Source organism: Psittacula echo, assembly GCF_963264785.1.
Source record: "Psittacula echo genome assembly, chromosome: 6".
Taxonomy (NCBI): Eukaryota; Metazoa; Chordata; class Aves; order Psittaciformes; family Psittacidae; genus Psittacula; species Psittacula echo.
The window spans coordinates 32,567,382-32,592,811 of NC_137743.1; the positions used below are offsets into that span (position 1 = coordinate 32,567,382).

Consider the following 25,430-nt stretch of genomic DNA (forward strand, 5'->3'; position numbering starts at 1 on the left):
TGAAAAAGTCTTCAGTGAGGGATGAAAACAGAATATTTAACCATTCAGAATCCAGCTGATATAGTAATTAATAGTCCAAATCAAACCATAACATCCTTTCCCATCACTGACACAAACTCCTTGATTACTGAAATGAAAGCAAAAGATAATTTAAAAATTCCCTGTTTTTTCCCCTTCCATCAACTATGCATAAAAATATGTTCAAATATCACTACATTGTTACTTGTTTATCAAGAGTGTAGTATAATGTGTATATATAAATATATATGTAAATGCAGAAATGCATACCCTTCTGAAATTAAATACTGTCTCCAGGTAATGTTCCTTTGTAAATCACAGTTTTGCAGTTTATCTAGTGTTTCAAATATACAGTGTGCATAGACATATACAGACTAGTAAGATTGTTTCAGGTCAATAGATATGACCAAGTCAAAGTTTCTAGAAGTATATGTTTTATTAGATTGGCTGATACAGTTGAATAAAACCAGAGAAGACTGTAGGGCAAAACCTGTTTTAATTCTGAGGAAGCTGCCATCAGTTTTTTTCTCCAAAATATCAGGCATTTTTGCCATTAATGTATTGTAACAGTAGTGAATGTAAGTGCTCTCTCTTCCGCTCCAGAACCAAAACCACAAATGTACTGGGATTACTAGACCCTCTGCATCTGTTCATACAAGTTTCCTTTTCCATCACTTTAAAGAGGAAAGATTATGATTGCTTTCTGGCCAAAGGACTGAAGCAAGATATTATTTTAGATACTACCCATTTAATTAGGGGCTTTACAGCACTTTGCATGTTCAGAAAACAACTTTCATTTTGTTTGGGAACAATTCTTCAATCAGACTGTGGATTAATTTACTGCATGTCCAAAGAGTAACAAACACAGTTACTGATTGCATGTGTAATGTTAGTTTAAACTCACTGTATCACACAGGGGCTGCATGGCATAGACTGAATCAAGTTTTAGCATTCAACTGGTCTAACAATCAGACTTTTCTCTCTTGATATGGCTTGTTTCATTCAAGCTGCATCTCCTCACCTCACTTCTGGATTTTTTTCCTATACTTTGTTTAGCCAGTTCCAAGGTTTTTCTTATTGATTCCCTTTCTCACAGCAGGACCACTATAAGACGATCATGTGAAACATAAAATTTGTTTTTTGATACCCACTTCCTCTATCTCCACCATCTCACTCGCTCGCAGGATTCCCATTCAAATCCCTGATTGTCAAGAAAATGTCATTCAATCCCTGCCTCATAGACCTGCCATTTTGTGTTTTAGCCAGTCCACATTTCATGTTCTAGCCAAGTTTTCATCTCAGATTTTTTGAGTCTCTTCCCTCACATTCTGCCCTAGGATTGTTTTCTTTCTAAATTCCAAAGAGAGCTTTCCTCTTTACTCACAGGCAGAAAACGCAGAAAAGGCAGTCTCCTTCCACACCACCCCATGATCAGTCAATAGTAAAGGAGCTTGTAAATGACTCGTTTTATTCTAAGCTGAACTGGGCAATGCATAAAACCAAGAGCTTCAAGCTCCTTGCTGAGAGCTAATTCTGATTCCACATTTATTCCACATAAATCTGCCGCTTGGCTTCAAATTGGCCTAAGGCAGTTAGATAAGGTAATGAGTATAAAGAACGTATAACTTTCCCCTAGGTCAGTGAGCCATGAAAATGACATGTATGCAGTCAGCTGAACAGCAGGAGCTGGAACATCTCACGTATGCTGAGGAGGTGTTGTACACCAAGAAAGATCAGGTTTTAGGGCCTGAGTTGGATGGAGGGTATTCAGTGAGAAAAAAAAATCCAACTGTAGGAATTAAGAAAGCAGACTTTCCTGAGTCTATGGCAATTCAATTTCTTCCAAAGACTTGTAACTTGATGAAATCTGGATTCATTTTTCACTGCTGATAAAAACATGTTAAATATCAAAGGTGCTATCCTCCTCCACCAAGCTTGAAGGCACAATTTTTAAAACATTTATTTTTTATAGAATGTTTTCCTTTATTTTTATTATCTCAATTGATAGTTCTATGGAGGTAGTTTAACAGTTTGCTAATACATTTAGCATCATTCAAGAATGTCCAGCATGTCGTGTTTCACTTGTAAGTTTTGGGATGTTTGTGACTAGAAAGATATATATGTGTACCTTGCTGGCTGTTATTGTAAGTGCTTAGCAAAATCAACAGAGACAGTAAACTGAATAAAAGAAAGGGATTTGCATTGCATTACACTGGAAGCATAGTTACAATCATAATTGAATCTGAACATTAAATACTGAGATTTGAAATAGACTAACATTATAGGAAAATAACTCACAATATTGAGAACCTGCTCAAAAAGTCAAACTTTGCAACTTCATACCATTCACTATAATGAAGAAATCTGCTCTAACTTTGAATCAATGAGCTGATTATGAAAGAAATCTGCTCATAAGAATAGCTGAAAGACATTTAACATTTATGTCAATAGAAAAAGGAACCTTACTTTGGTTGATGGTTTTAATAGATTTGGATTTTGATAATAAATACAATAGGGTTCACCTAAAGAAAGCCAACCTATGATGCTCTACTAGTTTACTGGCAGGTTGTTATCTAAGAAGCTAAACAACAGAAACTTGGCCCATGCATAATGCTCTAGAATATTTACTATGTTTTTAAATTATTTATATTGTTGTGCATTGAAAAGCATATGAGAATTTACAGATACTAACAGAAAATGTCATTCTCAGAAATGTGCATGGAAAAAACCACAAACTGAGACACGACAGTTGGACTTGATGATCTTGAAGGTCTTTTCCAACCTAGTTGATTTAATGATTCGAGTTGAGTCTATGACCTGCAAAGTAGCCATAGTTTGTTAGTATTTTGGTATTCTACACAACTTTACCTATGCATACATTGATGGATGAACTGCAGTTTTCTTCTTTGACTAAGCTACAGGTATTTCACTGGAAGGAGATTTTCTAGCTCCCCTCCCCATTAGATGGGAGTTGGTGGGAAGCATCACAGGCTAACAAGCTCTGCTCCCCATTTCCTCACAGCCATAGGACCTGGCCACAAGCACCTTGGTAGCCAATTGATGAACTGATTTTTCCCCTTGAACCAGATTGGTATGGGTGATGCTCTGCCTTTATGGGTGATGACAAAGCAACCTCCTTTAGTCTGTTGGCCACACTCCTCCTAGAGTGCTCCAGCCTAGGTGACAAAAAGCGTGCACTTTTTGTCCCCTATTCAGCCCCAAGCACAGCTGCCTTGGCAGGATGGTTGGGCAGGCTGCTAGGTCCCAGCCCCAGCTGACCAGAAGCTTGTCCTGGCCAAGGTGCAGAACTTGCATTTCTTTCCACTGAACATGGCAGGGAGTAATCAATAAATTCCTTGGCATTGTGTATGAAAGCTTCAATAAAGTATGTGAATATATTTTCATCCTGTAGGCTGAACAGATTACAGTCATTTTCTATAAGATATGACAATGAATTAATCCTTTACATTAACCTTGCGAGATAGCGATTAGTATTGCCAAGTTACAGAAGAGGGAAGGAGCAGAAGCTTGGAAGAAGAGAGTAGACATAGCAAAAGGAAAGGTGAAAGTAAATCCTATTCTTAATGCCAAATTGCACCCCCCTCCCTCCATTTCCTGTCAGAATCAAATAAGCTTTATATTCCAAAGTAAGGCTCAGATAAATCGGCTGCCAGAGGTATAAAACTAAACTTTCTAGATTCAAGAGGTGATCTCAAACTAGAAGTACATATATATCCAAATGATTCTGATGATTTGGATAATAAAAAATTGGTGAGGCTTGCAAGAGCATTATCCGAATTTATGCAAACTCAATTTCTTAAGTGCTTCCAGTTCCATTACAAAAGTTTAGTTAAAATCCTTAAAATAATCCAAATTTTCATACAAAGTCTGAAGGGTCTTACTGTGTATTTCAGTTTCTTTAAAAGCAGACATGTATGAAATGAGAATGTGGACATTTAGCATTTTTTCAAGCATTTAAATACTATTGGAAAAAGTAAGAAAAAGTGCTGACTTATTTTCTTATAGTGCATTTTAGAACTACCTGGTCAGCAGCATCTGGGATTAGTGCAGAGCCAACGCAGCCTGCTCACTATGGCTGAGAATGGGGAAAGCAAACAGTGGATGACCCTCACACTGAGACTTTCAAGAGCTGATACATTGTTCTAAAAGAAAAAATCTTTTCATCATGTATATAACACAGCTCTAATAACTCAACTGCAACTTCTTTCATGTGTTATTTCACCTATTCTCTGTGTTGGAGATTTCCAATTTGCAAATAAATTATTTTTTTCTGACAGGTCGAAATTCAAGCATGGGGTTTGAAAAATCAGCCGACAGAATTTCTTAATATGGTATTAATACCTTATATCTAAATATCACCAGTTACAAGAAGTCTTCAGGTGTCCTAAGGTACAGCGGTTTGAACTGACCACTTGTACACCATATCGCTTTTTTAAGGTTTGCAGCAGGAAGCATTAGCTTTCCAACTGGAACTTCAGCAGCTAGCAGTGAACGAATGAACGCTTATTTTATCTTACATGTATATTTGCTTTCTGTGACTAACGAGAAGAAAATCCTGCAGTGCAAAATCATGTTTACCACTGAAGGAAACAGAATGTAATTGTACACACAGAATGGAAACACCAAGTTTTTGGAAATTATTTCGAAATTAAAATAATTGCACAGAAAGCAACCATATGTTCAAAGGAAGACTGTCAGCCTTTCTGTGGCATTAACAATAGTAGAAGGTATATTTTTCCACATATTAAAACTTTCAGGAGTAAATTTATACATGTTATTGCTATCTTTACATTAGAATAACCTGAACAAGACTTGGGAAATACTACCAAGCACTTTTACAGAGTCACTGCAAGAAGTAAATGAACGCAGAACATGCAATTTACTCAATCTTACAAGTTCCCAGATGCCCTAAAAATCAGAGAAAAGCTGGGGAGAGTGGAGAATCTGAATGCTACTTTCCATGGCTAAAAATAACAGAAGCCCCCTTCCCTACCTATTTGTGTGGTTTCTCTGTGTAGGAGCGAATCTCTCCCATAACAGCAGCTGGTTATGACTTGCACAGTTTGCATTTCTGAATGTTTCTGCCCTGAAAGATCCATATAACCATATCTCATAGTGTCCCATTCCATTTAATTCTGAAAGACTCCCATGACCTATTTACTAAATGACTTCATAACGAACGGATTAGAAAGGTACTGAAAAAAACTGACCACTAAAAGCTACTACTTTTATTAAAAAAGTTAATACTTGAAAGCAAAAATTCCCAACCACCACAAACTCCACAGATTTCCACTCTGGAAAGGCCTGCTAAAAACTCATTCTTCATACCTGTATATATATTGATATATGGATATATATATGGATTGATGACCTTTGTGATGGCTGACTGCTGCTGAAATCCAGAGTCAGAACAGAAGATTTACGGTATACTTGGCTCAAAACTATATGATTTTACTAAATTTTGCAGCACAGACATTACAACTTAATAGCTAAAATTAAGATGAAACTAACTTTTTTCCCAGGTACAAATAGTTTCACTCAGTCTTCTGATACAGTACCAATACAGAATTTTAAACATGACTATTATTTCAATTAAACAGCAACAATGTCTTTATCAAGGACTCAAAAATCTGGCAAAGATACCTGTTAAGGCTCACAAAAGAAATTCCAGAAAGTGAGCTACTGCTACCCTACAGCTTCAAGATGCAGTATTCATAATTTGATTCTACTTTTGTTTTCAGTCTGCTGGGGAGGAAGAATGAATCTGAAAAATTTAGAAGGAATCAATCTGAAAAATCTAGAGTGAAACCATAATATATATTTCCAAGGGTTTTTTTTCCTTAGGGATTTACATATTCTCCTTTAATGTCTTTGTACCTTCTGACATTCAAATGACAACTTTAATAATGTTTAAGAGAGTGAGATGATAATCATGATGGCAAGGAATCTCTTTCAGCTCTTATACTGCTACTTAAATTAATGAAGGGTTAGCAAGCAGTAGGAAAGTTTATTATGGCTTTCAGTAGTGGTCCAGCAACAGAAAGAAAATAGTTAAAAAAAGTGCAACTCATTAAGAGTAATTCCTTTCACTAACACAGTCAGTGAGTATTACAGTTGACACAAATAATTGCAACGCAAAATTCACTATTAAATTATTCCTGCGCTAAATTAGGGTACCTCAATTTGTGCAGAGGAGAGCTACACCAGCTTGAAATTGGTTGCAATGGTTGTAAACTAGTGCTCATTGTTAACATTCTGACTGTTTTGGGAACAATGACCATAAAATCTTTTGGGGTTTGCAGGAACTGCAAAACCAAAGGTGGTTTATTTTTGTTTTTCATCTTTATGCATGCCAATCCTTTTTCACGCCATTCTTCATCTGAAAATGCCCTGAGTGAAGTGGCACTTCCCTGGCCCTTAGACTGTAGCTACATCTGCACTGTAGTAACTGTTGTTATTATTACTATTACCTTTATTATGTAACGCTTTAGAGGATCATTAGTATATGCACTGAAACTACAATAGGAATACACATGGGAAAGGATGAAAATTTCTTTGCTCTTAAACAAAAGTTTCACAGCACCTCAAGCAAGGACAAGTAATTGGAAGCTTAGCTTAAGGTAGTAACTTTAGCAGGAAAGTCATCAGTTGCAGCCAGACCTTATTGCTTCAGCTTCCAGGTCAAAAGGACTGTTAAATTAGCGCAGCAGTTCTGAAGCAGTTTCTCCTGAAAAACACAGCACTGTTCCTTCTTAGTGTCTGATGTAGTCTTATCTGATCTCGTGGCATTGCTTCTCTGCTGTCACCTCACTGCATCTATCTGCTGTGATGAGAAATTACAATTTCTGTAACCTATGGGATTTGAAAAGTTCAAAAAATTTCTCACTAAATGAGGGAACACCCTGATTATGTGTTCTGTGCATCAGTAAGACACTTCTATGTCTACAATTTAATTTCAGAAACTGAAAGAACCAAGCTGGCACACAGCAAGGGAAGTCTGGGAGTGACTGCTATAACCTCAGAAGCAGAACAGTGTTCAGTCCCTTGACCGTAGCTTACAATTCCTAATTTCATACATTTCAAGTAAATTGGAGCTTCTCAGGACATTGGCTATCAGCAGATCCTAGATCCCTGTGATTTTTAAGAGCAGCATGAATCCAGTAGAGCTGTATTTTATTATCATTATGTTCAGCCATAAGGACAGAGATCAAGTGCATTCCAGTCAAAGATAAGTGTTGTGCTGATGTAAAAAGGCAATTAGCCTAAGAGACAGTCAGGTTAAATCAAACATGAATTTCAAAACAATGAAATTATATACCTTGATTTAAAGCTGTCAGGTGGCATCAATTCCAGTGTATGTGCTGGTCCATACAGATTAACTACAAACAGCTTTACTGCTGGGTTTGTTTGACCTGCCTTTGAAAAAACAAAAAATAATAGGACCTTTAGAAGCACTGAATCAGTGACAGCTAAATAGACTCATTCGTTCATTATCTTTATCATAATGAGCAGTTATTAAAATTTTAAAATCTTAAATTTTAAAAACTAATTCCACAGACATACGTATTATACAAATAAAAGTATGAAGCATTAATTGAATAATTCTCTCACTGCCCTTTACTTTCCATGACCTTCCTGTGCAGAGCAAGTGACCAATGCTAGGAGTGGCTTGGGCTATTTCAGTAAAGTCACCTGCAAAAAGTCGGTTCCTAAACCAGCACTTAAATACACCCTCCAGCAAAGTCTTTTCCAGACACTATTATTCCTTCTTCTAAAAGCTGCACTACCTATATCTGGGATAGCATTCCTCCTCTTCCTTCTCTACCATTTTCTCCTGGTTTTTTCCTGGTTTTTTCCTGGTTTTTTCCCTGGTTTGCTGAGGTGGAAATCTGTATTTTTGGCTCTGTTTAGAACTCAGATGCTTTGGCAGGCCAGCTCTTAGAGAGATAAAATGGCAGTTTGATATATATCTACTAGGAAGAGTCTGATAAATCCTGAGGATCTACAGGGAGGGAGGACTTGTACTTCTTCCTGTAACTTGGCTTGTTACTAAGTCATGTTCCTAAGATGAAAAGAAAGAACTGGTCACAGAAAGTAAGGCTCTGCAGGGCTGCAAGGAGATGCTATGAGTCCCACATCCCTGTTCAAACCATATCACATCTAAGCTTCTTTTTCATGTAAGTCACAGGAGTCATCCAACACTATGCAGTGTATTTGGGATATAGGGAATGAAAAGCAAGTCTCTCAGTGGGTTTGACTCCTGTTTAATATTGGGAGGACAAGGTAAAAACCTGTCAGCCTGGGCCAGTCTCCATGCAGGGCTGTACTGCCCCAACATACTGCCTCTGCTACAAATATCTGTGGCTACAAATATCTGTAGCTCAATCCAATTCAATACAAGGTCTCTACAGCTGGGGAGGTGCTGGGGTCAGTGGGGTGAACACTGAGCACTCTTTAAGCCTGCAGTGGACTTGGGCAGCTGAAGGTGGTTTTTCTATCTGAGCAGAAAACTCTTACATTCACATCTCTCCCTCAACAGCAAACAGCCTCAACTCTTCTACCACTTAGGGCCTTCTCATGACAATTTAAGTAGCATGAATTTTGTATAATTCTCACATTTGTTCAGTAGTGCAAGAACTCTTTACATTGAAATCTTACTTTGTTCTCAATATATTTAACAAAATTTTTTTTTTTAAACTTCCCTTTTCATATTTTTTAATACAGTGTGCATTAGGCATATACACAGATACACATGTTCCAGTATTCACAATCGCCTGTGGGTTTCATTTAATTTTTAAATCATAAATATAATTTTCTCCAAAGGTTTCATTCTATGTTAACTTTTTTTTCATCTCTTTTGTTATACCACAAGCTTCATTACCAATTAATGATGTTTAATGGTAGCTAGATCAGCATTAAATTGAGACATTAAAAAAAGATAATTTTTTTTTCATTAATGAGATTACTGAAGTACTATTATGTATCACTTTTATGCTGAATTGCTAATGAAATGGAATTACTCATTTTTTGTTTACAAAGCTGACTTTTAAAAATATTCCTTATTTTTTCTTTGCTCTGTCACTCAACCCTTTTGCCAATGCCAGTACATAAACTACCTCTGAAAATATTGTTACTTCATTATTTTAGAGTATTATTTCATAGCAAAATATATTATATCACACATAATATTATTTCATAGTACTTGGTACAGTCTAACTGTCCACACATCAAAAATAAAGGGTCATCACTAAACAAACAGTACCAGGAATAGGGTAACATTAATATTTTCTAAAGCTCTAAATGAACTTCACTCAAAATGTTAAAGAAGTACCACATACATGGACCTACATATCCTACATATCCTATCAGAAAGGAACTCAGACACTTTGAAATTGCACGCAAGGGATGGATAAACCGGTAAGCTGGAAGATAATACCAGTGCTGGAGCTCAGCACAAAAACGACAGCTAGAGAGTCACCTAATCGGGAAATACCCAGAAAATGAGTAATTTCAGACATTATCCCTGCCTGGGTTGTTCTTTAACTTTCCAACTTGAATCTAAACCTCCTTCTCTAGATCTTCTGAAACTCGGTGACAGTTCTAGTATTTCCCCCTTCCCCTCTCTCCTCTTCCCGATTATGATGACCAGGAAAAGATTTTACTGTGGCTTATCTTATTCAAGGGCAGTCTGTCACATTTATTAATAACAGCATCATTTCCTGAGATCTGGAATTCCATGTCTGGATTACATTACTGAAATGGAACATGCTGCATGTATGACTCCAGTGCAACTGTGACAGTATCTTATTTTTTGTGCAGTCCTTCAAACATATTACCCTTCTCTCAGAAGTGGTGAATTGATTTTACCAAGCTGTATCAATGGTGAAATTACTATGAATTAGTTTGTCTGCTGTTCCCTCACCCAGCTTATTTCCAGCAAAAGGTGTTACAGTCTGAAAAAAAAAAAAAAAAGGTATTTCCTGAAAAGCAACATGAATAAAATTAGCCTCTGTTGCTGTCTAGAAACACTCCTTTCATATGATTGAATACTATCATTGAACAACAAAGAGGAGGTGGGTACTGCACTCATATTCATCTTACCTTAGGATACGGATACTGCTTTCCTTTTGGATACAGACCACCAGTAAATTGGGGAATAACCATGTTCGGTACCAATGAGTCATTTATGGTCAGAAATGCCAGTCTTTCACCGTCTGGAGACCACCAGTGGGCAATGTGAGAATGAAGAAGCTCCTCTGCAAAACCAGATTTCCTTAGGGTCCATAAAAATAACTACCACATAGTTTCCATCTCATTCAGTTGGCACTGATTTGTTCTTTCTCTGCCTACTTCAAATGCATCTGTTGTAATTTCATTAATTCCACATTATCCTGGGTTGCATGTTTGGATAACAAGGTGTATTGACAAAACAAACTTTAACCATTTTCCCCAAATGAATACTTCCATTGACATCAATAAATCATTTAAATGTGAAAAATGATTTTAACTGCCATATGCTTAGTTCTATTACATTCCATTACATGTATTTAATTAATTTTTAAATTATTTGCACCATTTTAATAGGAAGGCATTTTTAGGATTTTTTTTTTTTTTTTTTTTTATAAGAACCTTTGGCATACCTGATTTCTCTGAGCAGTGGCACCTGGTAACATGTGGATCTTCACACAGTGATACATCTTTGTAATCATTTTTGGAGTATAATATTTTGCTTTTTTTGTCTCAGTCTAATACTCAATTTTAACTCTTAGAAAAGTCACTTTTTCTGCAACATAACTTTTTTGAAAATCCAAACAAAACTTTTTCTTTTTAGTCAAATTTTACTTGATTTACAATAATCCTCAAAAATGTCATGCAATCTTTTATTACATTTATTGTCATTGCATTTCGTATTCAAAAGAAACAAACCAGAACCATAGAAGCAGCACCTAAACTGGAATTCCAGTAAAGCAGCTCCAGACCAAATCCAAATTCACCTTGCACAGGTCTTCTGCCTTCCACTTGTGAAAAGGCTTGAAGTTTTTTCCATTATGTATTTGATATGTTGACTCTTTTGCTGAGTATTTTGTATTTAAATTTGAAGAATCTGGCTGCAGAACTAACTGACAATATATATTAACGGGAAGAAAGGCTTGACTGCATATCTAATAAAGACCCTACCTACAAAACTACTTAAAGTGTCAATGAAGACACTCCAAGATGCTAATCAGATTCTAAAAGTTCTGAAGTGGCTTAATAGCTTGTAATATCTCAGAAGATGTGCAATGTAGCTGGGACCTATATTCAAAGTCATATATTTTGGGCCATGCTTCTCTCCCTGGCTGGATAAGTAAAACCTTTTACACAAGACAACAGCAGAGAGTGAATGGTGAATATCAGATAGCAAAAATCACAGTTCTGTTTGTTTGAAAATATGATTCCCAAATGCTTTGTAAGCTAAAGTGCTAATAACAAAATTATGCAAATGACAAAAGTAAACAAATGAGGTCAAAAGAAGAAACAGTTTCCAGTTCAATGGAAAATCTCTTAAAGTCATCTGGACAATATTCAGCCTTCTCAGCTTCTGATGCTATTAAAATCACTACTGACAGCAGAGGACTGCTCTAAGATAAACAATGGTTAATGGGAAAGAAGCAGTACATTGATTCATTCAAAGGACATGGAACTGTTGGAAGAAGTCCAGAGGAGGGCCACGAGGAGGATCAGGGGACTGGAGCACCTCCTGTATGAAGATAGGCTGAGAAAGTTGGGGCTGTTCAGTCTGGAGAAGAGAAGGCTGCGTGGAGACCTCATAGCAGCCTTCCAGTATCTGAAGGGGGCCTACAAGGATGCTGGAGAGGGACTCTTCATTAGGGACTGTAGTGATAGGAGAAGGGGTAACGGGTTCAAACTTAAAGAGGGGAAGTTTAGACTGGATATAAGGAAGAAGTTCTTTACTGTAAGGGTGGTGAGGCACTGGAATCGGTTGCCCAGGGAAGCTGTGAATGCTCCATCCCTGGCGGTGTTCAAGGCCAGGTTGGGCAGAGCCTTGGGAGACATGGTTTGGTGTGGGGTGTCCCTGCCCATGGCAGGGGGGTTGGAACTTGATGATCTTAAGGTCCTTTCCAACCCTAACTACTCTATGATTCTATGCCTGCAGACATGGACTGTGGTCCTCCAATGTGTAAAGACAGAATTCCCTTTTATCCTTATTTTAATTATGTGTATTGTGGAGAAGAGCCCACTGCTTGCCTGCATCCCTGGCAACCCAAAGAATTCTCCATGAGCCAGGAAATGCAACAGCTGTTTGTGCCCAGGATTAAATAACTTGGAGAAGAATGGGCAAAATCACTTAAGGAAGGCTTTAGGATATGCACTGTGAGAAAGGACTGGAGAAAATCCCACACCATTTCAGAAACTTTCTCGTTCCAGAACAGACATCTTTTGCTTTTCCTTCTCAAGACAAGGGTATGTGTATAGTTGTAGAGACAGGAAACAAGAACAAACTGGGGTGGTAACTGATGAGGAGGTATAAGATATTTGGATGAATTTACTTGGCTTCCTTTTCAAAAAGGGAGAAGCAGGTGCATGACCTTTTTGAAAATCAGCCAGGTATGAGACTTACGTATCCATGCCTTTACAGTAAAAAAAAAAATCACCAACAGCATATATGAAGACATCTGTGTTTTGGTGTCAGCTAAAGAAGTTCTGTGAAGCTTTAAAGCCTTTCAGTCCTCAAATAGTCATTAATAAAATGTGTCTGTAGGAACGACGGGCACACACAGAGAATCAGGAGCATACCCTCAGACAAGCATCATTGCCACTATTGCGCTAGTGGCTCTTGTTCTTTCCAAGTTACTCTATTCTCTTTTCCTGATCATTATGAGATATTTACAGCTTAAAGGAACAATCATGTGTTTTATCAACAGTTTTGTGATCTTTAAAACAAATAAAGATATAAAAAATCCACATATATAATACTCTTTCAGATACTGAGATAAATAGGTAAGCTGAAATATAAATTGAAAAAGCATACTGGCATGTTTCAAATAAAAGAGATTAGTTTTGATTCTTTAGTTCTTAAATGTACCTTTCATGAACAGAGGTCTAAATCACATTAACCCTCCCAAATTTCTTCCATTAAAATATGTCTTAAACTTCTATCTTTCTAATTCTTAGATATACTACTCCATCCCTCCCAAAAAGCTCAAATAAAATGTCTGGTAAATGTCAGTTACATATCAGTTGCATGACGTAATACCAGTTGCATTATGGTCCCTTCCAGCTTGAATTATCCTATGATATCCTTATGATCTTTTGCAGACTTTTAAAGAATCTTGTATTACATTTTGTTCTGTGAAGCAGGGCTGTATAATAATCCTTCATTATATATTGTTAACTGCAGCTCCATGCTGCACCCAGCTGTACCCCAAAGAGTCTTCTCTTGAAACACAAACTGCCCTCTTCTGAACAGGTGTCTTCAAAATGCTTGCAGAAGTGGAGCCAGAATCGCCTTGTTTCATCTGTGACTGTGACTTTTACTAATTTCACTTTATTTTAGCAAAACTGGGATATACTGTATCAACTTCAGTGAGCTATATATGCTTACATTCTTCAATTTGCTTGCAGTCATATTAGATTTGAAGAATATGGAATACATATAAAAATATTCCATTCCAAAGATGTCCTTTGTCCTTAAGTTTTGAAATATGCTGCTACATTAAAGCACTACAAAACTTTATTAGAAACCTTGGAAGTGTGTAACCATCACACACAGGCATTTATATGGCAAAGGGATGTAAACTATCATTCTAATTTCAGAATTTACTTGGTCAGAGATCTTATGAATTCATGATGTGTGTTATCTGTTATTAACTAGAGAAATGCCCAAGTGGTATGAATAGACCATTTCCAAGGGCCACACTTAAGTTCCTTACTTTGTGATGCAACACCATTCCTAAAAACCACTCTGCCCTGCAAAACTCTACATATGAGAAGCTACATACTTCAAGTAATGGAGTATTTAACACTGAGCTATTTACCTATAAAAGTAATGAGTCCCATAGAAAAAAACTGAAATGTGTATTAATTTTAAGCTCCTGTACCAAGCTGGGTAATCTACTGCCTCTTTTTTTTTTTTTTTTTTTTTTTTCACTTATGTTAAAAGCAGACAGAAACATTCTGTGGTACTACGCTGAAGATGGCTTTCTGAAGCCAGATGATATCACAGATTGAGTTGTCCACTCCATTTCGGCACTGCTTGCAAGCAACAGCAAGTTTTCGAAGAGCCTAGTCCAGGCTGGTGTAAGCAAAAGTAGCAGCCACTGTTGAGGTAACAACATGACACTTTTAGACCTTCTCAAAATAGTCAGATTGGATTGAAGCATGTTCTTAAAAGTCAAGCATGATGTTACTGACTGGTTTGAGGGGCTGGAGTCTCTCGTGAGTCATGCTAACACACAGCACACTAAGCACCACTGAGGCTGAAGAAAACAAAGTGATAAAGAAGTGAGGCACCAGGTAGCATCATCTTTGGTCACTTTTTGCTGTGTATCCACCTAAAACCAATTCTGCTTCTATGCTACAACTCTGTGACTTCTTCTATTATAATGTTTTAACCACAAACAGATCAGCTACTGCTGTTCAGACAGGCAACAAGCTGATTCCTTTCCCTCTTCACTTGTGTTGTAAACCCTGAACAGCTCCAAAGGTATGAATGGAGTTATTCTAGACAAGCAAAACACACAGGATGTTTAGTTTTATTTGAATACCTCTATTTGAAATGCCAGCCACACTGAAGTTGGTAGTAAAATCCCACATCAAGATTTCACTACTAGAGCATTTTTACATACTACCTAGTGTTCATAATCCATTTGATATATTTCGGTTGAAATTCCTCTTTCTGAGAAAATACTGTTACATGCAAAACAACAGTCAATAGAAAATATGAACACATACAAAGACAATCTTGCAAGAAAATGAGAAGGCAAAGAAGCAAAAACAACCTTAGACAGCATTTTCTGAAATTAAGAGATTTGTGCTGTTTCGTCTGTATAAGAATCTCTCATCCATTTTAATAAACAGATAAATTTGTCCGGCTTACCTTCGTATAACCAGTCTGCAATTCCATTAAAAATAATTCCTTCTTTTCCTGAAGATGTCAGGCGCAATGAGCTACTCTTTACATCAGGTTGATAGTAGATGTTATTTTCAAAAATATAAATCTGGATGTGGTAAGAGGGATGGAGAGAAAAAAGAACATTTTGGTAGATATAAATGAATGTTCAGTAATGAATAATTTCCTCAGGCTCAGAACAGTGTACTGAATAATTCAGTATAAGTTTTCACCAACACTGGCTTCATATTTACTTTTATTATCAATTTGGACAAACTACAGCAAACTTTTAATACTTATGCCAAGGCAAATTCTTTGAGATTGTATTCCCTGTCGAAATGTTTCTATATACTATAAGAAATATTACATTCCTCAGAATCATACAGGAGGCAAGTTTTATAACAGTTGGATAGATAAATAAATTTTCTGTTAATTCCATTCTATCTAATAAAATAATCTGTTTTTCTAGCAGGAAAATTAGACACACTTCTGCAAGTACATACAGCACAGTACATACATCAAAAATGTAAGTTACAGCTTTGAGGGTGGGGAGGCACTGGAACAGGTTGCCCAAAGACATGGTAAATGTTCCATCCCTGGCAGTGTTCAAGGCCAGACTGGACAGAGCTGCAGGCAACATGGTCAAGGGAGGGGCATCCCTGACTATGGCAGGGGGCTTGGAACTAGGTGACCTTGAAGTCCTTCTCATCCCTAACCGTTCTATGATTCTAGCATTCTAGAATTGTTATTCTATGATTTTATATCATGATGTGAGAACATACTGGAAAAGCAAAAAAGCAGCAGACTCCTCTTAACTCTTCTCAGCTTGCTAACTCTATTTCTGGCTTTGACACACAAACATTTTACCTCAAGTGTGCTATATAAGTTCCTTTTATTTCCAAGTCTAAACTCCTCTTCCTTTTCCTGTAAATAAGACTAGACAGACAACCGTCTTCTCCTTCACTGCCACTTCTCAGCCATGTCTGCTTTTTTTTTTTCTTGCTTGCTTTGTTGCAAAGGACTTCAGGTTCTCTTATTTCCAGAGACCGAGCTTCAGGCTCCATGACAAAGTCAATAAAAGAAACATAAAGGCTAAAAAACCCCCAACAAACTATGGGACTAAAGGGATGATAAAAAGAGCAGGAGACAAATACAGTGATGATGAGGAAGGTTTATGACATGGAAATTCTTACATACTCAGCCATATGTCACAACAGGCTGAATGCCTTTATCAGCCAGGAGACCTTCAAGCACTTCACTGCAGCACAATTTAGGTACATGCTTGTCCCTGACTTCTTCACTGTCCCTATCTTTCCCAGCCCTGGTTAATAAGAAACAAACATTTGAGATACTAACAAGCCAAAAGCTACAGATGGTATAAAAAAGGAGAGCCACAGCTACTCACATTTCCTGTAACAGTACTCTTCGTCCTTTTTGTCCCTACTCCTACATTCCTAATTTTCCTGAGTTGTCAATGCCCCGTATTTCAGCTATAATCATCTCAGAAATGTAGGGTTTTTCTTTATTTTTTTGTTAACAATGGCCATGTGTGTGCTTGCACAGTTTAACAATGGAATCAAACTAGTGTCGCTATTATGCACCATCTTGATTTACACTAAGAAAATTCAGCTAACAGCACTAGAGAACAACACACAACAGACATTTTTGTTACATTATTACATGAATGTACACTGATGTTTGGAGTCCCTGGGACTGCTAACATGCAATAAATATATTTCCAACCACGACCTTTTTAAAATCCTAGTCATTTATCATTCTCACATGTCTATGATAAACAACTTAAGAGAAAATACTAACCAGAGAGCAAATTATTATTACCACTATTGCTTCTGGTCTCTTTGTTTCTAAATTACCGTCCAAAATAGATTTCCCAATAAGTCCCCAAACTAATGGCATTTCTCAATTTTTAACAGTAGACACTTCACAATTTCTGCTCCAGAATTCAATAAAACTGAAGTTTTTTTCATACTGTGAGCAATACAATGATTTTAGCCATAACTGGAAATCAGGGGTGACTTGGAACAAAATTCTTTATGGTCAGAAATTCAAGATTCAGCAGTGAGCTCAAAACTGAAGTAAAAATAGTTCATCCAGTCTGAATAATCCAACAAGTACTGACCAGTACTTGCATTTACAGTTTTATAAATAATATTTGATACACTGAGAATTTATGGGAAGCTGATGTATTCTCCAGCATTAACACCAGAAGAAAACAAGGATTAGGGAATGCTGGACAAATCAAGCTTTTAAAAAATATCAACAAACACTTCTTGTAATATATATTTGCACAGGAAAAATGCACATTTTTTTCTAAGGTAAAATAAATAAATACAATAAATAAAAAAAGGCATGGTTAATTGGTGAATCAAGAAAAACAAAACAATTTAGCCAAGTAATTGCTACTTAAGTAAACTAAAAATATTTCTAACAGACTGATTTACAGGTGAGAACCACTCTATTGCCTGTTGCTTAGCAAGGAGCGACTTCTTACAGATGACAATCTTTTCTTATAAGGCCAGGTTGGATGGAGTCTTGGGTGACATGGTTTAGTTGGAGGTGTCCCCTGCTCATGGCAGGGGTGTTGGAACCAGATGATCTTAAGGTCCTTTACAACCCTAGCTATTCTATGATTCTATGATATAAACAACTGCTTTCAGGAGATTACAAAAAAAAGCCTCCTTGATCAAATGATTCTATTTTGCTTAAGCTTCTTTAAATTAAATGAGCTCAAGCTAACCAATTTTTGAAGATCAGAAGTATCATTTTTGCTTCCCTCCCCCCTTTTCAGGCCATTTGCGTTTTTAACAGTGAAGATACCCTTAATGACTCGTCTCTGCAATGTTTGGAAATACTCTCATTTAAAGCCATCACTGCCAATCAAAGTACAGGATTAAGAAATACCTGTTTCATGACTGAACCATGAAAAGGTCTTTAATTCTGTTATTACTAGTTAGCAGCATTGTTAATTCCATTTGACACATTTCAGGTAAGTGAATATCTCTGAAGGAATACTCACTGTTATGCCACAGATTGCTGGCTTTCCAAGCTTTATTCCCCATTTATTTCATAAAGCAGCTTTGTCTTCCACCTCAAACAGTTCTCAGTCCCCTCTGAACATCCCCACAATCCTCTTAGTCTACTCTGTCACCCAAAGTTTCTCTTTTCTCCCCATCACTCGTGACACATGTTCTTTCAACTTTGGAATCTACCCCAAAGAACAACTTTTTCTTGAACATATGGACTGGGACATTTTAAAGTTCTCGATAAACTTCAAAGCCACCCAGTGGCTCCCTCCCTAGCAAGCCTCAAACACATAAATGTCTCAAGCTCGTTGCTTGAATAATGTTAATCATTAAAAATGATCTATTTATGTTCCTTTGCAAAATGTTTATGAAATACAACTACTCATGTTCTTCCATATAACTAAACAGCATGTAAATGCACACTGATGATTTAGGGTTGGCACACTGTCAAATATTTCTCTGCATGGCCTGCAGCATTTTGAAAGATCAATATCCCCATGTTTGAGCCTCTTGAGATGTTTTTACATCTTAGAAAGATTCACCATTATGGTTAGTCGTTTAATGTAATTTGTAATTTTGAATATTTGTTATATTTCAAGAGGTGCCATTTTCCACATGCAGCCGGCAAACTGCTGCTTCTATCGATAGGAATGGCTTCATGCACACTTCCTACAACGATGCTGCCTACCCCTGCAGTCAGGACTGCGCTCCCTCCCATTCCTGAATGTGCCAAAGTGCTCATGTGTAGTTATTTAAGGGAAATAAAGGTGTGGGGGCTAAAATGCTGATTTCCACAGCAAAACAGGCAGCAGAGTTTTAATAGGAGTGACAACTATGTTGTGAAGGCTGCTAGTAGTGGCCTGAGAGGCTCTTTGCTTCACTCTCCTGCAAATCCAGGCACTGAAATCAATTAAGCACAAGTACTTTGTGTAGCCACAAAAACCAGTCTCCCATCTGACATCACTGCCAGGACAATGCAGCCAAGAAAGACATTTCTAAAAGGCATACTCATTGTAAATTTTTCTTCCCAGTATAATACTTATATGGTACACGTATACCTCATATATAACTCTAGAAATACTGACATTTTAATAGATCACAGTTTGAAATTAATTTTGTTCACAGTATTGCTTGGTTTTGTCTAGCATTTGCACATACAACAATGATCAGCAACTAAGTTTGTGGGCTTCATGTCCCTCTGAAATAACTATGACTAGAGGAAGCCTGTGCACAACAGCTATGGTTTTACCAGCAAACAGTGAAATGGGCTTTTTCTCCTGCTTATTCCTTGGCTTCTGTTTGCCTGCTGTGGCCACACCACCACTCCATACTTCACCTGCTGCAAAAAGTGGCATCAAATGTGAAGTGACTGTAGGAGGAAAACTCATACTCGTGGATTATCACAAGTCCACCAATTCAGAGTAGAAATGGAACTATTCCTCAGCTAAACATGCAAAAACTCCTTCACCAGGCCCCAGAAGCAGACAAATTCCTTAAATTGTCAAGCTCTCCCCTCCCTGAGAAATAACCTAAGTTCCTTTTCTTTACGTCATACATTTTTAGCCTTCTTGCTCATTTTAAGCACTGCCACCCATGCTTTCTTGTGAAAACAGCATCTGTAGAAAACTCCTAACAGTTCAACTTTATGCTGCACTAAAATACATTCCCAAGCTTTTCTTTCAAAACCACAAAGATTAGGTGGAAATTTTTATATTTTAGGTGGCAGCTGCTGCTGCTGCTTAACTGCAGTACAGCGATACATAGAAGCTGAATTTATGAGCCACAATTTAGTCTTTAAAATTCAGTAAACAAGAAAGCAAGTGTCTGGGAGAAAACTCAGGCTACTACTTTTCCTACAACTGAGACTCTCAAATACTCTCAAAAACTCTCAAATACTGCACAGCAGATAGCCAATCATGACACCAGAATAAGAATTATTGAGCAAAACAACAACAAAAATTATTCTTGGAGCACAATCTTGCAAATACCTGTCTGTAAAATCGTGACTCCCGTAAGTAAAACTAAACATGTGCCCAAAGGTTCCCAGGGTGGGGACTTAAACATACTTCATCGCTTAGCATATTTTGTTTTGGGCAATGTCACATTAATCAAAAACTTCCCTGGACAGTCTGTCCCTTCTCAGGTATTTGGGAACAAGTAAAAGGGCTTTTATTAGTATACACTTGTGTCTAATTACTACATCATTACAGAAATGTTGACTGTAGCTACTGAATTTTACAAAAATGTTAAAAGAGGAGTTGCTAATTGTGTATCAGACTGGTATTCTCATGAATACATTAGTGGCTTTGTGCCCAAAATGCTTTCACAGCTTTCAGGCACGATGATAAGAAAATAAATTGAAAAAGTCACAAAATGGAACCAGGCTATGCTATCTTATATTAAAATTATTATTACACCTTTTTTTTTTTTAACCTCTTCTCTTTACCACCTTTTACCACATTTCCCAATTTTTTAAAATTATGTTTTAGCTATGACCCTTATAACGTTGCAAATGGGGATAAATATAAAAATTTATGGCCTTAAAAAATTTTTGACCTTCTGTTTTCCTAGAGATTTTGCACAGCAAATCACATCAAGTCTTAAACCAATTGAAGAAAAATACACAGCATTTCTTTAATTAGTTTTAAAGTATTTTTCTAATTAATGAAAGAAATCCTCAATAAAGTTTAAATTAGTGACAGATTACTTCTTGATAATGATCACATTTATTTCAACTAACTGTGAAGAATTTGAGGCTGTGCTTGGTTTAATGTTCTACCTACAGCACTAATCCTTCTCCTTCAAATCTGTCAGCCTTTCAATTATTTTTTTTCATACACCTTCTTCAAAATTAATTTATTCCAAAACACTTATTTACTGTTTGCAACTTGTTTCACAATTACATGATTTTATTTCAGGCTGAGGTCTTAAGCGGAGCACCCAGCCTGAGCAGTTATTTCCAGATGGCAGACAGCTGTGAAAACATAGAGACATCTAATCCCGCAGCTGAGCGGCAAACCCTATGCCAATTGCTGGAGAGCCCCCCGTGTATCTCTAATAATTTTCAACATTACAGGCAGAGAGAAGCTGTTAAATTACAGAAAAATGCTCCACTTTTTCCCTTTAGGTACACCACTGAAACCTTCTGCATGGGCGTATCCACACTCAATCACTCCTCTAATTGCACGGTAGACTATCAGTGACAGGACAAGCTTTTTACTCACCAGTTAGGCAGCAGCAGCAGTTTGCCTGGAGCTGTGTGGGGGTCACCATGCGATCACTTACCCCTGCACAGAAGCAGTGAGTGTGTCCAAAGGGGGGCTTTGAGCTCTCTCTCAAAGCAGGTGGCTCTAGCAGAGGCTGCCAGCAGCCGGTTAGCTCAGGCAGTTGGGCGAGTCACTATCAGATATTTGCATGTGTTCTAGAAATTCATCCAGACATCAAAATTCAGACTTGTACTTATATCTGAAAGCCCAGTTCTCTTCAGGTGGAAGAGAAACAGAGGTGCATTCCTTGCTGACAAAACCTATATCCTTCCCTGGAAGCAATTATCAGTCTCACTTGCAGAGAAAACCTACCAAACTGAGAGGGAAATTTCTCTCAAACATGACATTAATGAGGTACACTTAACAATCTGGCATTACTCCTTTCTCTAACTTACTCAATAACAAACATATTTATATGAATATGATAAGGTAGGTTACCATGCAACGACTTCTTAAAATAGATTATACAAACACTAATCGAGTAGGTATAACGTATTGCCACTGCTGTTTCCCAATAAGAGAAGGCACCATCTTGGGTCTAGAAACAACATTACTCACTCATGTGCAAGCTGAAGGTATATGGTTAATATACCTGGGACTTATTTTACTAACTTAATGAGAAAATCTTTCTAATTAATCCTCCAGAGTTTGAGCACGGCAGATTTGTTTGACCTCCTGATTGACACCATCAGCATAAATACATTTTGCCATCAATAATACTAGAAATATGTAGTGCCAAATGCAGCCATGATTTACCCCTATACAAGTTTTAACAGCTCTTGAAATTAATTTTTCAAGATAAAAACTTAATACCCAGTCCTTCCAGTACCTAAAGGGGGCTTTAAGCAACCTGGTGCAGTGGCATGTGTCTCTGCCCACAGCAGGTGGGCTGGAACTAGATAATCTTTAAGGTCCCTTCCAACTCAGACCATTGTGTGATTCATCTGATTCTATGAATCCAGCATTTTGTCTTGAAGGAAAGAAATGGTAGAGTGTAACTAATGGCATGATTTGTTATTACAGGGATTCATCAGGACAAAGAACTAATTCAAGGAAGGTGCCAACCAAACTCTGAAGCTACTGAGCAGATACAGCTGGAAAGGAAAGAAGGCATCTGTATCTATATGCCTTTGGTTAAAAAAAAAAAAATAACTGCACAACAAGCACTGGCCTCTTCCTGTACAGGTCAGTGTCCTATGTCCGAACCGAGGGAAACATAAGTTTCTTCCACAGATTCTCTGGCCAACAATCGCATAACTAACTATTCCAACTGGGAATAACTTCAGCACTCCCACTTAATACTCCAGGGAACACAACAGTCTTCCTTAACTTTCACATAGCCAATATGAACTATGACAAGACTAAGCAATTTCTGATTATGCCCAGGAGACTTTCAGGCATTCAGGAAATGCTTCTGCTGCAGAAATCTGGCAGTTGCTAATGACAGTGCTAAACATGTCAACCTAAAGCATCTTCAGGCAGCCCACCTCTGGCTATATTCCTGTGTGACCTTGGCAAGGACATACAGTTCATTGCTCTTTGGACTAGCATAAGTGCCTTCAGAATCCAACATTCTACTTAACAGACCACTCAACCGCACTTTTTGCGCTATGCAGAGGGGTAAGTATTTTTACTCATGCAGAAATAAGTGTCGTCCTGTGCTTCACACAGTCTGGCTAACCTGCTAAGTCCATCATCATCATGGCTGAAAGCTACATCTTAGCATAAGAGCTATCAGACTTCTTCACTTCCTAAGCATATGGCAAAATTCCATCCCTTCTTCTTGTGAGACTGCCAGCTAATTAGTTGGATAATTAATTCTTCAAAAGCTTCAAGATGTTCTTCCATCTGGGCTTGCCTCTTATCATTTGTTCTGTCTCCTGTCTTGCCATACATTAACCAGGGCCAAATCCAACCGCCCTTAGTTAGATCAGTCACTAAAATTTCCAGATGAAAAATGTTTTCTCACTAACAACTAATAAAATTAATATCAGCTATTTATTACACAGAACAAAGTCAAATAAAGAATGTTTTCTTAGTGGCTCAGCAGATGTTGTACTTTGGTCTTCAGAGATCAAAGCATGAGTTCTCCAGTTTCAGGTACAATACTAAGTTGGCACCACACTATTTTGCAGTTTAACATCATACTGGGAAGACAAAGAAGACCGCATGACATATGCAGCAGCTGCATTTCTCTCATGTTGGTACATGTGGTGGAACAAACACACAGCAATGGGGGAATCATAGAAGCACAAAATCACTTAGGTTGGAGAAGACCCTTAAGATCATTGAGTCCAGCCGTTAACCCAACACTGCCAAGTCCACCACTAAACTATGTCCCTAAGAATGAAAATAACTTGTTATGGTACCTAGAAAGCAGCTAAAGGAGTGCAGTATGTAAGTACAGTTTAAATAGCTGTCCTGGGTTCAGCAGTAGCAGTCATTTTTCCTCCTTCTTAGTAGCTGTTGCAGCACTGTGTTTTTGACTTTCAGCCTGGGAACAGGGCTGATAACAGCGATGTTTAGACTGACCAAGGACGTTGTGAGTCTCATGCTCTGCCAGGGAGGAGGAGAAGCTGGGAGGAAGCAGGGACAGGACACCTGACCCAAACTAGCCAAAGAGGTATTCCATACCACAGCACGTCATGCCCAGGATGTAGAACCAAGAGTTCCCGGAAGGGCTAGATCACTGCGGGGTGGGGGCGAGGTACCGGTTGGTGAGCGGTTGTATTTTCTTCCTTGTTATTTCCCTTATCATTATTATTATTGGTGGTAGCAGTAGTGGTTTGTGTTATACCTTAGTTATTAAACTGTTCTTATCTCAACCCGTGGGAGTTGCATTCTTTTGATTCTCCTCCCCGTCCCTCCAGGAGCGGAGGGAAGAAAGGGGGGGGGGGGGAAGTGGACTTTGTGGTTCTGATTTACGGCCTGGGCTTAAACCACGACAATAGCTTTCATATAGCCAGTTTAACCAGCAGTTAACTAGCAGTTAAAACCCAGAGTTGAAGAATAGTGGCACAGAGCCCTCACACTTAAATGTTACAAGGAAAAATTAGCTTGAAACTAAATAGATTGCTCAAAACTTGATTGGCAATGCTTATATTGCATGATAATACATATGCATACATATATATTTTATATACCTGAAGAGTCAATGTTCTTTGCTTCTTGACCAACATGCTGCTCCATATGCAAAGTTCAACACAAACAAGTGATCTTAAATAAACACATAAATAAGCAGTATCATAAATGAAATAAGCTTAGAATTACTTTTAAATGATTTTTAGGAAAAAAGAAGTATTTTTAATTTCTACTGCTGCTTTCACCGCAATAATGGAAAACATAGACATCTTTTGATTTGTAAATAATATTGGAACTAACTTTGGATTACAGGAAGAAATTAAATTCAAACCCCTGCATCCACATGGCAACTATTTGGTTCTGGTTTTTCAACATTTGTTGTCAAGATAAGAAGTTTGTTTTTCATTTACCTACTTCGCATATTTGTTACCACTTTCTGGTTCACAGATCTCAGAAAGCATACAAATAGCTCTGCTTCAGAAACTTACAAATTAGTTCCTGATGACTGGAAAAAGGGAAATATAACCCCCATTTTCAAGAAGGGGAAAATGGATAACCCGGGGAATTACAGACCAGTCAGTCTCACCTCTGTGCCTGGCAAAATCTTGGAGAAGATTCTCCTGGAAGGCATGCTAAGGCACATGAAAAACAAGGAGGTGCTTGGTGACAGCCAGCATGGCTTCACTAAGGGGAAATCCTGCCTGACCAATTTGATGGCCTTCTATGAGGGTGCTACAGAATTGATGGACAGGGGCAGAGCAGCTGACGTCATCTACCTGGACTTGAGCAAAGCATTTGACACTGTCCCGCATGACATCCTTGTGTCTAAATTGGAGAGACATCAACCTGATGGGTGGACCACAAGGTGGATAAAGAACTGGCTAGATG

At 37.7% G+C, this 25,430-nt stretch overlaps 1 protein-coding gene across 4 annotated transcripts in view; it reads right to left on the reverse strand.

Annotated features, from left to right (window-relative positions):
• The window catches only part of DPP10 (dipeptidyl peptidase like 10), a gene marked incomplete at both ends in the record, with an annotated part of 569,906 nt that overhangs the window by 37,080 nt on the left and 507,396 nt on the right, over positions 1 to 25,430 (reverse strand). For all 4 annotated transcript variants that reach the window (XM_080621254.1, XM_080621253.1, XM_080621252.1 and 1 more), the window contains 3 exons: positions 7,358 to 7,455; positions 10,141 to 10,295; positions 15,140 to 15,260. In XM_080621254.1, coding sequence (XP_080477380.1) covers positions 7,358 to 7,455; positions 10,141 to 10,295; positions 15,140 to 15,260 — 374 coding nt within the window. The remainder of the gene's footprint in view (positions 1 to 7,357; positions 7,456 to 10,140; positions 10,296 to 15,139; positions 15,261 to 25,430) is intronic.